Genomic DNA, 13718 nt, shown 5'->3' on the forward strand with positions numbered 1-13718 from the left:
GTGATGATTGATTTTTTTCTTTTTCTTGAGACATCTCACGGGCCGCAAAAAAATCACTGGCGGGCCGCATGTGGCCCACGGGACGTAGGTTGCCCACCCCAGTTCTAGATTGATATTAGCATAGCCTAGGCTACGCATACTGTTAATATTTATAACTATTATTCACATACAACGCGAAAGACTTGATCAAGTATAAAGATGACATCATCGAGCCACATGCGTTCATTTTATTAACGTTTTCTTTGTTTATTACAATCATTGCTATTTTCTGTAGGATACGTATACACAGTGATACATTTTCAAAGTTTAACCATATGACATTATTAGGATATTGGTTTCAGGGTCAACGATATTAATATTCTATAAGTAAAAATATGAAAAGACAAACCAAGAGAAAGTAAACTGTTTCAGATCCTATTCCCACTATGACGTCACAGATTTCTAAAATGGCAGCTGCCAGACACAAGCTTTACCTAGGACTCTCCCAAACGGAAAACGATGTTTGTTAGCTTTCTGTGAGTATTGTTCTTAACCAATTTGTCTGTCATAAACGTCAAATATGATTGGTAGGTCTGTTTCCCCCTTTACAATTTTGAATCAATAGGAACAAATGTTTGACTTTTTTTATATATATATCTGAGTAGCATCAGCCAATGGAAAAATGTAAAATGACGTTGTGACATGGAAAAGCATCTTCCAAACGGAGCATTTATTTCATTTTCGTGGATTAAGATTTTTACAACAACCAAGAAACGAAAACTTATTGTAGGACTCTTATATAAGAGAACATTGTAACAACTTGTATATCCGTCCTGTTAAATAATAAGAGTTGAATATGGAATCTAAAACTACTACCACACCAGTACAACCCATGGTACAGTGCATATACGTTAATCTTCAATGCATGGAATCTTCAGATTGACTTGAAAATCTACATCGGTTTGTAAAGCAGCAATGAAAGGTAACCCACTTTCCTCAGAAAGCAGAGTCGAAGCCTTAAATTCAGGGGAAATTGCGTTCAAACTAAACGCTTCCAATTTGCAATTCTTGAACGGTCCCAAAATTGTCCAATATTGGCAAGCGTTGTATTTGTTTCGTGATAAGAGGCAGCTGAGCTTCTCATACGTCTTGCACAAATCAACATCTTGTACTCCAACCCCGTCACAGGCTGAAAAATTGAGCTGATAGTTATAAGGTAACATGAGTTCATCGGTAAATTCTTCCAAGTCGTTGAGAGGGGCTGGGTTGATAGACTGACACATGTCCGATTCCTTCCAATTAATGTTCAAGTATTCGTCTCCGTCTTTGATACTCAATCCGCGTTCATTAAAAATTAGTTGTTCAACCTGCGTGGTTGGAACTGCTACATTAGGCTGAACAAATGGTTTCTGAGTTGAAACGTAACTATTCACTACTAATTTGTATTGTGGTGGACCATCGGGGTCTGGACCAGTTAGCATTGGAATGAATACCTGGACCGTTGGCGCTTTCAGAGTATACTGGTCAGCAACACAGGTGGTCAGTGTGTCTATAAACGAGCTAGCCCGTAGGTTCCCAATTGAGATTCCCACAACGTGCTGGTCTTCTCGCAAAAACTCACTAAAAACTGTTCTATTAGGCAGGCTCAAAACTATAGGGAAAATAATCATAAAGAAAATTCAAACATTACCGGACCGGTTCATTTTGAACTGGTAGTATCATTAGATCACGGATGTATTGTAAAGTATTATATTTTGGTGGCTGGAAAGTATTCTAACGAAATATAGTTTGGAGATCACAACTAATTAACCGCGTAGATATTTTGTTGTTGATATTTTTAGTATTACACTGATCCGTTGATAATAATAGTTAGAGGAAATAACTATGTATAAATGCAAAAGAAGTTTGTAATGATATATTTGGAATTATTTAGTAAGTTTATCCTGATCCAAAAAATAGTGTGACTTTAATTTCTTACACGTAGAACACATGTTGATGATTTCTTATACATTTGGTGTCAAAGAATTCCAATAATTCCTCATAAAGGCCTTTGTTCACTCAACAAAACATTCAGATAGTTCTTTTACATATTTATGATAATAATGTTAACGTCCATATTGAAATTAATATATGTATTTTACAAGACGGGATCAGTGCAAACTTCCTGCTGGCAGCTGCTCTATGGATAAGCAAGACAAACTTGACTATAAATTGAAACTGGTTTCAAATGGTTAAAATGAGTCACAAAAATAAAGTCACCAAAGGTTAAAATAAACAGAGAAAGGCATGAAAAATGAGAGAATATTAAAAACTTATCATCGTAAAATTTCACATTTAGAAATCACAGAATGCAACAAATACTACTTATACATAAAAAAAAAGCAGATTAGCACCTTGCTTAATTTTACATCTCACACTTTACTTACCGTCACCGCAAGACTTGTGTAAATTGATCTCGTTTAGTTTGGCCGCCACTTTTTCTCTAGGAACAGCAAACAAGGCTACGGTTCCGCCCCAACGTTCGCGTGAAACATTTGTATACTTCGTTCCTGTAGCACTTTGCCAAAAGGCAACCATGAAAGCCCCAATAATCAGAGTAATAAGCGACATCGAAGCCATTTTTGGGAGTGGAGGTAAAATTCACGAAGTCTATAATAGTGATACCGTTCACTTGAAAATGGATATGATTTGGGTATTCACCAGGTTATATAAGGAGGGAATGGTACAGACATTTTAAAATTGATTTAATGAAGTAACGCTTATAACTTTTGATGTGTTGTTTATTTGCACTGACCGTGGCATTGTATTATTGAGGATCTTTGAAACAATATATACTTTCAATACGATAAAAACCTCTCGACTGAAAATCAAAATTAACTTACAAATTTATTGGGGAAGAAGTATGAAAATCCATAAAACTTAAAGCTACTACTTAAAAATCTACTTAATAATACTACTTTCTTTGATTAATACACATATTCCGTAACAGTTTAGTATTTGGAGGTGATGAAATGTTCCCTCCGGCTTCCTCCGTGTAAAATGTTTTTCTTGTGTGTCATTTGATTTTTGTGTAAAATCGCATCGTTCAGTACTTATCGAGCATTTTTATTTTAAATACAAGGAAATGATATCGTGTAACACGTCAACATGTCAGCGCGATTGACATTTGTTATACTCATATTTATTTTAGGCCGATTTACTCTATACTCTAATAGCTGTTTCATTTGGTACTTCCGTAATATCAGTTTTATCATAATTGTAAATTGATAAGTATATCGGTTCTTAATCTAGAAACAGGTAACTAGGATAGAACACATAATAAGTTGTTTCTTATTTTAGAATACTGCAGAGCTTTTAATGTAATAAGTACACTTAATTTGAAAGAAAACAAAAGAAGTACAATATATCTTCCAGATCCTAGGAACAGCAAGCTAGGCCATGATTGTCACAGCATCAGAGTACTCGAGGAATTTGAGCTATTTTTATGATTTTACCCACAAATGAAGTCTATAGCAATAATACTGTTATGTTTTGAATATCTTAACATGTTTGGAAAAGCAAAAACGATGGAGAATTGTATTAAACAATGGCTGAAGGAAGTTACGCTTCTTACTTTTGATGTTTAATGGAAATTGTCTCCGGACCTTGTGTCACAGAAGGAAGTTTGTATAACTAGACCACATTGATTCTACTGATGTGTGAGTTCGTATAAAATGGCGTTGAATCACTTACCTGGCGTAGTAACCGAATTATAACACTTTTCTCAAAAAGAAATGGAAAAAAGCCATGAAGATTTGTGGTAAGCGATATGTTTTCTTGAACTATCTAAAACATGTTCCAGTCACATGGTGGTTTGGAAAAAAGGTGAAGATCTTCATTGATGCAAGTTTTTGCATTGGAGTTCTTGTGGGAGAAGCGCAAGGCTTGTTTTACTTTGCAGATGATTGCTGCAATTGCTATGGTAAAAAGATTATTAATATTTACAGATCATTGCTACAATTACTATGTTAAAAAGATTGTAAATATTTGTTGTTAATTGCTACAATTGCTTTGGTAAATGAATTATAAATATTTGCAGAGAATTTCTACAATTGCTTTGGCAAAACGATTATAAAATATTTGCAGTTAATTACTACAATTGCTTTGGTAACAGGATTAGTAATATTTGCAGATAATTGCTACAATTGCAACGGTAAATTGATTATTAATATTTGCAGATAATTTCTACAATTGCTCTGGTTAAACGGTTATTAATATTTGCAGTTAATCGCTACAATTGCTTTTGTAAAACGATTATTAATATTTGCAGATAATTGCTACAATTGCTATGGTAAAACGATTATTAACAATTGCAGATCATTGCTACAATTACTATGGTAATACGATTATAAACAATTACAGATAATTGATACAATTGCTCTGGTAATACGATTATAAATATCTGTAGTTAATTGCTATAGTTGCTACGGTAAAACGATAATTGATATTTGCAGATATTTGCTATGGTAAATCGATTATAAATATTTGAAGATAATTTCTACAATTGCTCTCATGGTTAAACGATAATTAATATAAGCAGATCATTTTTACTATTGCTTTGGTAAATCAATCATAAATATTGCAAAAATTTGATACAATCGTCATGGTGAAACGATTATTAATATTGGCAGATATCTGCTACAATTGCAACGGTAAATCGATTATTAATATTAGCAGATAATTGCTACAATTGCTATGGTAAAACGATTATTAATACTTAGGGTACGATAAATAAAATCAATATAGCTCATCATGCGTATCATCCTTTATGAATTTCGTCTCCATTAAGCATATTATAAGTACTGTAAATTAACTAATAGAGCTTTTCGTGCGTATTATTTATGACGTCACGGAGAGAAATATTTGAAGCACGGTAAATCATATTAATAAATCCCTTCGCGCGTTTTATGTATTCATTTATTTCGTCGCGACTTTGCATATTTTAAGTACTGTAACTAACTAATAGAGCTTTCTGTGCGTAAAATTTATTTCTTCACGATTGTAAATATTTAAAGTACGGTAAATAAAAGTAACAGAGCTTGTCGTCCGTACTAATTATTATTAATTTCGTATTTATCATCTAACTAGTAAATAAAGCAGCAACCGTAATAAGTGGAAATGAAATTATTTGTAATCAATTCCTTTTTCGTAATGATTGCTTTGTTTAAGAGTGAAAATATAAAAAAGAGTATGTACATTTGTCACCGTTGAAAGGCAAGTTAGTTATTTAATATCAACACATCTGCGTAGCAATGGCTCGATATTTCCTGTTGGTACTTTAGTTGCTTTCGGTTTTGAAAATCCATTATCAAAATTGTGTTTTGCGCCAAGTATGAAAACGTTACACAGATGGGGAAAAATTGCAGGTACTAGAAAAGCATTCGCCACAAATGATGTCCCGGACGCTCTGCGCCAAAAGTAAGAATAATTCATCAGCAGAAAGAATACTTAATATGTTGTTTTAATTTGTATGAAATAAAAATGGTCATATCTAACAAACATTGCAAGTGTAAATTTGTGTTTCTAACAAACATATTAAGGGGAGTATAGGAGAACCCATTCAACCTCTCCCCTACCCCACGCTTCCTCGGTAGGTCAAATTTTAATTGAGACAATTTATTAACATTTGAAATACATAAGGGAGACCGAGACATTCAATTTCTGTGGAATTTATTTCAAATCCCTGGTGAGGGTCCAGGGGACGACGCCCCCACCACCAGAAATTTTCAGAAAGAGGAATTTAGTTTTTGTGGAAGGTATTCCAAGCCATGAAGCTGCAGGGCTTTCAGACAGTTCTCTTGTTCTCTCTACATATCTTTAGCAAAACAAGGTGGTTGAGGTGTACATTCCAAAGAGGAATTCAATTTCATTGGAATGTATTTCAAAGCCACTGTGGGACCAGGGAGCGAAGTAAGTTTAACGTCTTAAAGACGTAAAGTATACACTTAAGGGACTAGTACCAGATCCTATAATGATAAAATGATTTCACAAATTGTTTTCGTATGACATGTGTTTCTCCTTTAACATTAAATATAGTGTCAAAAGCACTTTCGTACAAGCAATGGCGAATGCAGCTGTAAATGGCCCTTATGCGCATTGTTGCTTGTATTGACGACAAACAGGATTTAACTCATCTAAAAACACGATCACAGAGAAACATTATGTAGCAGTAGTGAACTTTCCAATGTCAAAATTGAAATAGTCATTTTAATTCCTAGAAGAGAAACAAAAGCCATGATGGCATAATTATTATTTTGTTGTCAACGAAGTTTCCAGCTTCATCTCTGCCTAACAGGCCTATACTCAGCGATGTTTTGCGAGACGCGAAGCTGTGACCATTGGGGTCCAATGGGATATTTATTTTATCGAGAGACTTCTTACGATTGTAGCCGTTACATTTCCAAATCTCCGGCTGTTCAATCTCAGATTCCTATACTCACTAGTTCTCACCTCGATGCTCCTCCGAAATAGGCGGCTCTGAATAGTGGAGACGATATGTTTTTGCAACGTTACACAGGTGTCATAACTGTTGCTCAATATATATATGACAGTCTCTAACACTTTTTTTTCGCGACAAATACTAGTATTAATGTAAGCATACACCACTTTCGAAGCAGATATAAGTAAGCCTATATTAAAACCAAAATCATGACAGTGTTGTTGTAGTTTTGATAGAATGAGTAACCATTGGCGACAGAGTTTGGTGTCCTCTTTCTCTTACTTACCGAATTTTCTAGTATTGAACCATCAATCTTTTTTTTATCATTTTATTTGTAGTTTTGTGACGTTTGAATAAGAAAACGTTGTAATAATTCTTTTTTCTTTATGATATCTGATGTGGGTTGATTGTTAGTATAAACTATACAGTAAACAAAACTTGAAAGAAACGACTACACAGTCTACAAGTATCTGGAAATAATATTATAATAACAACAAAAGTTATTCATGTTGCAACTTTGTGTAACAGATTACCTTAATATACAATTAAGAAATAAACGTCGTGCATCAATCTCGGGTGATTCAGTTATTTTCTCTTTGTATTTATCTTACAGCTCCTTCCACCTTGCATACAGACTCATGGTTCATCTTCAACGCCCACCCTCTCCCTACCGCCACTCTTTTATTATAAAACAATATGTTTAAGAAAACTTCCTTTTTCAATTTTAAGGGTAGAACGTGAAACTTAACTAAATATATTTCAATAAAATAATTAATATTCAGAAAGATTTTGTACGACGCTCAAGTGACCACAAATTTGGAAGAAACCTGCACGGGCTTATGGATAACCACTTATACACATCGGGCGGCTTTCAATTCAACATTTTAACTCAGTTTTGGAATCTTTTCAATGTAAAAAGTTATTTCAGATGTGAAAACCGAACCTCGTTCTTGGATGAAAACCCACCTTACTATGACCCGGCCGGGTATCCAACCCGGAACCTCCCGATTGCTCAGCCTCATTTCATCGCTTCAAATGCCACCGCCTTCATCCACTCGGCCAAAGCCATTTATCGGAGGTAAATAGTTAGTTGCATTTTATAATAATGTTGGTAAGTCTTTCAGAAAATTATCTGTTATGAAATGTCATCGTCGTGTTCACTAATTATTTAATGACATAAGTTCCATGAAATTTCAGTATTTAAGTCAATGGAGTCCAATATTATCTTTTCGGGTGCATTTTCATGTCAGCTTGACGCAGGAGACATCATCATACAGGTCGTCCCAAAATGATGGTTGATAACACAACTAATAATTGAATCCATTTGTTAATAAACGTTTCGCCCACCCATGGATATTAATTTTCAAAGAAGAAGAAAAAACCGCACACATCACCACTAATGGTTCAATATTAAGCCTGGCGGCAGATTACAGTTTCATATTAGGAGCCTGTTCGATGAAACGGCTGCTTTATTACAGTCTTATTCCTTCGCGATAATAGATACAGCATCTTTCTTTGTTCTAATATTCAAAATATTGTTTCGCGTAAATCGTATTTTTGACCATTTCTTTGAATGTATCTCGCATTTCTTTCCATTTTGCCTCTGGATACTCTGTTTTCCATCTCCCGGCGATTCCTAAAAGAAAAGGACACGTGAAAGAAAAGGTATTATGTCTGGAATGTCCATGGCTACTTTAGACATGCATACAAAGTACGCACCCCTCTTGAAAACGTCCGTACTTACTATTATTACATATTCCAATGGTGTAATGTAACTCAGCGAAGACAAACAATTTAAATTTCCATAATAAAATAAAAATGTTGAGAGCGTCATATCCGTTTGAGGTTGGGATCTCTCAGTATGGTTGTTTAATGGTAAATTTTCCTTTCTAAGAACGTGAAAGACATTGTAAGAACACGATTGGTTTACCTCTGATGTTCTCACACGTTTTTTTTTTTTTATCAGGTGATGGCAGTTCCACAAAATAGGCTAACAAAGAAATGCATTGTTTTACCTTTTCTTACAAACAAATGCAACGGCGAAGGCTCCTCTGTGAGGTTAAGTTTCTTTCGAGTTTCCATTGTTTTGCCGTAGTTTAGCTTCATTGCTTCCAAAGTTAAATTGGCTGCAACTTTCACTATTACGTCATCGTCGACGTCACGGTGGATATGTTTTGCAACTTTCTTAATCACTGCTTGGATATCCTAATGCGTGAACCAAAGTTTAGAATAGAGTCAGTAGGTCATTTATATTAAATTAATATTAAAATCAGGTTAGCCCGCATTATCATTAGAACGTATTATGTTTAGATTAAAGTTGACATGTGTCTAAATTAGATCAAAGTAATGTAGCCACTAAAGCTGCTATGAATGTAATTCGGACATTTTGTAATAATAAAGATATTGTGAGCAAACTTTGTACTGGTTTACCCATAACAATAAGGCACCACTAATTTAGGTAATGTTTAGTCATGCCCTTCTTTTGAGACTGAAAGAAAACGAAAAACTATACCTACATTAATAAAGTTAATATACCATAATTAATAAAGTCAAGGGACTGACCGGAAGTAAAGAGAAATCATCTAATTTCTTTCATAAGTAGGGAAATCATGGTCATGGAATGTATTTCATCAAATTTGTTTTATTGTTGTATTTTATTTGCCTTTAATTAACTTTATAGCACTCGATGGGATCTGACTTACCTTTTTCATTTCTTCATATGTGACGAACATAATATTATCGTTTCTCTGCATTACGTCTTCGTATTGAATCACATGATCACACCAACCGTCAAATGCAACTAAATATACAGAAAAGCAACGTAAAGCATTTGAAAGAAGTAACAATCAATCAAAATGAGTATTAGTATAAGTTATGGTAGTATATTGGTATTGGTATTAGTATCAGTGTAAGTATCAGTATCAGTTTTATATAGTTTTATTATTATGATTATGATTATTATTAGTAGTAGTTGTAGTAGTAGTAGTAGGAGTAATAGTAATAGTAATAGTAAAAGTTATAGTAATAGTAGTAGTAGTAGTAGTAGTAGCAGCAGTAGTAGTAATAGTGGTGGTGGTGGTAGTGGTGGTAGTGGAAGTGGTAGTGGTAGTGGTAGAAGAAGTAGTAGTAGTAGGCCTAGTAATAATAGTAGTATTAGTATAAGTAGAATTAGTTTAAGTAGTAGTAGTAGTAGTAGCAGCAGTAGCAGTAGTAGTAGTAGTAGTAGTAGTAGTAGTAGTAGTAGTAGTAGTAGTAGTAGTAGTAGTAGTAGTAGTAGTAGAAGTAGAAGTAGAAGTAGTAGTAGTTGTAGTTGTAGTAGTAGTAGTTGTAGTTGTAGTAGTAGTAGTAGTAGTAGTAGTAGTAGTAGTAGTAGTAGTAGTAGTAGTAGTAGTAGAAGTAGTAGTAGTAGTAGTAGGAGTAGTAGTATACAATCAATACATTTGAGGAATCATCTCTGATTCTTTAATTTCAGGAAAGCTTTTTTTGTCCTTTTGAGTTTATGCAGATGATTGCTAAATATTTGTTTCTTTAAGTTTAAAATAAGATAAGGACGGTTATTCATGTATCTTATAAGATACACGTTGATATTGAACAGCAGTACTTGATCCCTCGTGCCAATTAAGATCGGACTTCAATGATGCAAATTAGTTTGGGATATCATTTCAAAATCATAAAGTGAGTAACATATTAGGCTATAATTAGATCCATGTCATTTCTAAATCACAATCAGTTTTGTACTATGATATGGGCCTATCGCTTCTATTACCATTTCATTTTTAATATCATTATAAAGATAGCGAATGTAATGAAGATCTACTATGCTATGGATATTAATTAATAATAATAATACCAATCAATATACAACATGTTATCAATACCATTTTCTTCTCGATCATTTTATGGTGAAATATCCATAACTTAATATAGTACCTTAATTCTAAATATTAACTTTAAAATTATATGAATAAATAATATATCCATACGTAGGTTAAAATGGTTTTACATCACTTCGATGTTGCTAACAGTATAACATATCAACATAATCGAAATCGTATCTAGATCTGCTCATTATATCATCAAGTATAAAATGTAACCAACATTTTTCAATTTCTAGCAATTTTAGGGTTAGAAGTATTGGAGTGATTTTCATTTCAAAGTCAATCATATTCTCATCTTACCTTCTCCAGCAATGAAAGTTCTGAGAGTATCATCAAAGTTATCTTTCGTCATGTATGGTTTGCCATCAGGGAGAGTAAATCCACAATAAAATTCAAACAGTGATAAGAACAGATCCATGGGATTACGGAGAACGTAAATGATCTTTAGTGACAAAAATGGAAGTTTCAAGAGAAGTCTTAATTATTGCAAAAGACCAAATATTATCAATGATACATTTAAAGTACATGCGCTCTAAACTACTGACTAATCATGGTATAAGTTCCGCCTGCCTAAACAAAACCATCCCTATATTATGCTTTGATCGATTTGATACATTTAATATTCTTTCTGAGTTCCCGTGGGGTTGTTCAATGATCCTGAAAATAACAATTGTATATCATTTTAATTTATGGAATTTAAGGAAATGCGATTCAGCACTCCCTAATTGTCCACATCCTCTCTAGGAAACGATCCTGTTTGTGAGAGATATACATTGCATGGAAAGAATGTTCTTTTGTCAACGGAAATTCAATTTCTATAGGACATCTCCATATTATAATCAAAGTCTAGTTGTGATAATAATGTACAGTACAGTATCTGTGCATTCATATGCAGGTTATGATGAATGTGTAGTAGAATATTTAGGTTAAAATGATATACTTTATAGTGATTTACTTTTAACACCATGCATGAGTAAACGCCTTACGTTCATCAAATGCCTAACAAGAGTCCTACCGTTTCATTTGATCTGGGCTATATTCCGATCTCACATGCAATAGGTGAACTCGTCTGGCAATTGCTAAGTTAATACAATCCGTTATCTAATCACGAAGCTGCTACTTGCTCATGTAGATAGATTTGTACTGCGCATTGGTGGATCTAGTCGATTCCCTGGCAGCCTTCATCGTAAAACCCAATCAGGGCAGTGCATGTTGTTTACAAGTTTTTTCAACACACGAAAAAATGTTGCGAGTCCCGTGCTTGATCATGATCATGATCACATTATCATTGTCATTGTGATCGTCATCGTCATCATCATTATCATCACCATCGTCATTATCACTATCATTTCATCATCATGTTCATTATTACTCTCATTATCATTACCATTATCATTATCAATATCACTATCATTATCGTTATCACTCTCACTATCATCATCATCATCATCAGCATCATCATCATCATCATAATCATCATCATCATAATCATCATTATCATCATCATCATCATCATCATCATCATCATCATCATCATCATCATCATCATCATCATCATCATCATCATCATCATCATCATCATCATCATCATCATCACCACCACCATCATCATCATCATCATCATCATTATTATTATCATTATCACTCTCACTATCATTATCATTATTACTACTATTATCATTATCATATTCATTATCATGATCATTATCATCATTATCATTATCATTATTACTATTCTTATTATTAATAACATTCAGGAGAACTTTCGGTTGATCACGCTCCTATTTATTGTCTATAGTAGAAAGGAAATAAAAAATGTTCTTACTGGAATTTTCTTGGACCACGTCTGAGGTGGTAAATGGTGTGGCCTTAAATGTGTCATCAGCACTCTTGGGGATGGATCGCCTTCTACAAGTTCAACGGCAGCTTTTGCAAAGTCCATCCTTCCGACGTTTATGACGTCAGTTATCTCCATAGGTGTTCTGCGGTGACTGTGACCTAACTTATTGGGATCCCCGCCATGAAGGAGTAACTGAACAAGTTCATTCATCCAGTGGGTTCCTGAAAAAGGGAGGCACAACGGTCCTCTATTACGTAGTGGATTAAGTGATAATTGTGATTTGCAATTTATCTGACGAATTCTACCATGAGCACAAAAAATATAAATATAAAAAAAGGTTGGATATGTGCAATTAGCATATTATTACCATATCAATCATGGTACATACCACTTTAAATGAGGACTCACCACTCTTAGGATATGTTGCAATAAGCATATCATCATCACGAAAGTTAAATGTCTCGACGGCGTCTACCGCCGATTCTTTTACAACTGGTGGTATTTTCGTCCCTTTGTAAATGTGAAACATCTTCCCAGAGGATATTTTTAGTCTGTGGATAAAACATGACACTTGTTTATACTTTTAAGACTCAAATGACATAAAAAAATCAATTACATTTGAAGGATTATTTTAGACAGAATTTTAGTCTTTACATGTCATAGTCCAAGAAAAAAGCGCAAAATAAAACTAAATAAGCAAATTAAGATGTGCATAATTGAATTCAATTTTGGCTTTCGCTGGCTTAACCTTCCCTTACTCCAGGAAATGGGCCGTTTTTGGTGGTCTGTGATGTCACCTGGATAGTGCTATAACAGAAATCGATTGCTTTATAAAGGTGCGGGAAATTTCCGTCAAGTTTGGGTCACAGCCAGATGCAGATGGTCATTTTCTTTTCAAGTTTGTTGTTAATTTAATGAATACATATGACAAGAACAACGTGTTCCACTGCATAGAGAAATCAATAGTTTACCTAATCAACCTAGATTCTATTCAGTCATTACATCATAACATATGCAACAATTTAAGATATATAGGCCTAATACGATCTCCTAGAACTATTTAGCACCTGGGAACAGTAAAGCTTATCGTGGTAGCTAGTACGCAATACCCCCTGACTAAAAGTCCAGTACAAATTCACAGAATCGAGATCCTATTAACATTGGATGAGTTACTAGATTGCCGTGGCCGTGACGCGAATTCTTTACTATCACCGGCAATATTTACGTCCAACGTTATTAAACACAGTAAACGCCGTTTACGAACGGATCTGACCATGCAGTGTGTCAACGTATAGTAGTTGACCTCGGCATATTTCAGTGCGATGCAGTCCAGAAGCATGTCGGACAACGGTACACACATACACACGTATTAACATTACGAAGAAGATATGCAGATTTGTATGCAGTTAAATTACCTTTCAACGAGTACAAATCCCAGCTATAAATCTGCGTGACCTCGTGAACAACCGTACCTTGATATAGGCTAGGCATAATTAACTGTAGACATACAAATAGAATGGCTTTTAGATCTACACTATTATTT

The 13718-nt window shown here is 34.2% G+C and overlaps 2 protein-coding genes across 2 annotated transcripts; both read right to left on the reverse strand.

Moving 5' to 3' along the window:
• Nucleotides 1-229: 229 nt before the first annotated feature.
• LOC139966753 (uncharacterized) lies at nt 230-2604 on the reverse strand. Its single transcript, XM_071970127.1, has 2 exons — nt 2406-2604; nt 230-1630 (listed from the first exon to the last, which is right to left on the reverse strand). Exons 1-2 carry the CDS (start codon nt 2596-2598, stop codon nt 891-893), a joined length of 933 nt encoding a protein of 310 aa, XP_071826228.1. The 5' UTR covers nt 2599-2604; the 3' UTR covers nt 230-890.
• Nucleotides 2605-7069: 4465 nt separating this feature from the next.
• Nucleotides 7070-13718, reverse strand: LOC139966823 (sulfotransferase 1 family member D1-like). The gene is made up of 7 exons (XM_071970243.1): nt 13591-13718; nt 12584-12726; nt 12161-12396; nt 10636-10777; nt 9160-9257; nt 8473-8662; nt 7070-8093 (listed from the first exon to the last, which is right to left on the reverse strand). The coding sequence occupies exons 2-7, from the start codon at nt 12702-12704 to the stop codon at nt 7978-7980; spliced, it is 903 nt and encodes a 300-aa protein (XP_071826344.1). The 5' UTR covers nt 12705-12726; nt 13591-13718; the 3' UTR covers nt 7070-7977.

The sequence above is a fragment of the Apostichopus japonicus genome, chromosome 1 (assembly GCF_037975245.1).
Source record: "Apostichopus japonicus isolate 1M-3 chromosome 1, ASM3797524v1, whole genome shotgun sequence".
Lineage (NCBI taxonomy): Eukaryota > Metazoa > Echinodermata > Holothuroidea > Aspidochirotida > Stichopodidae > Apostichopus > Apostichopus japonicus.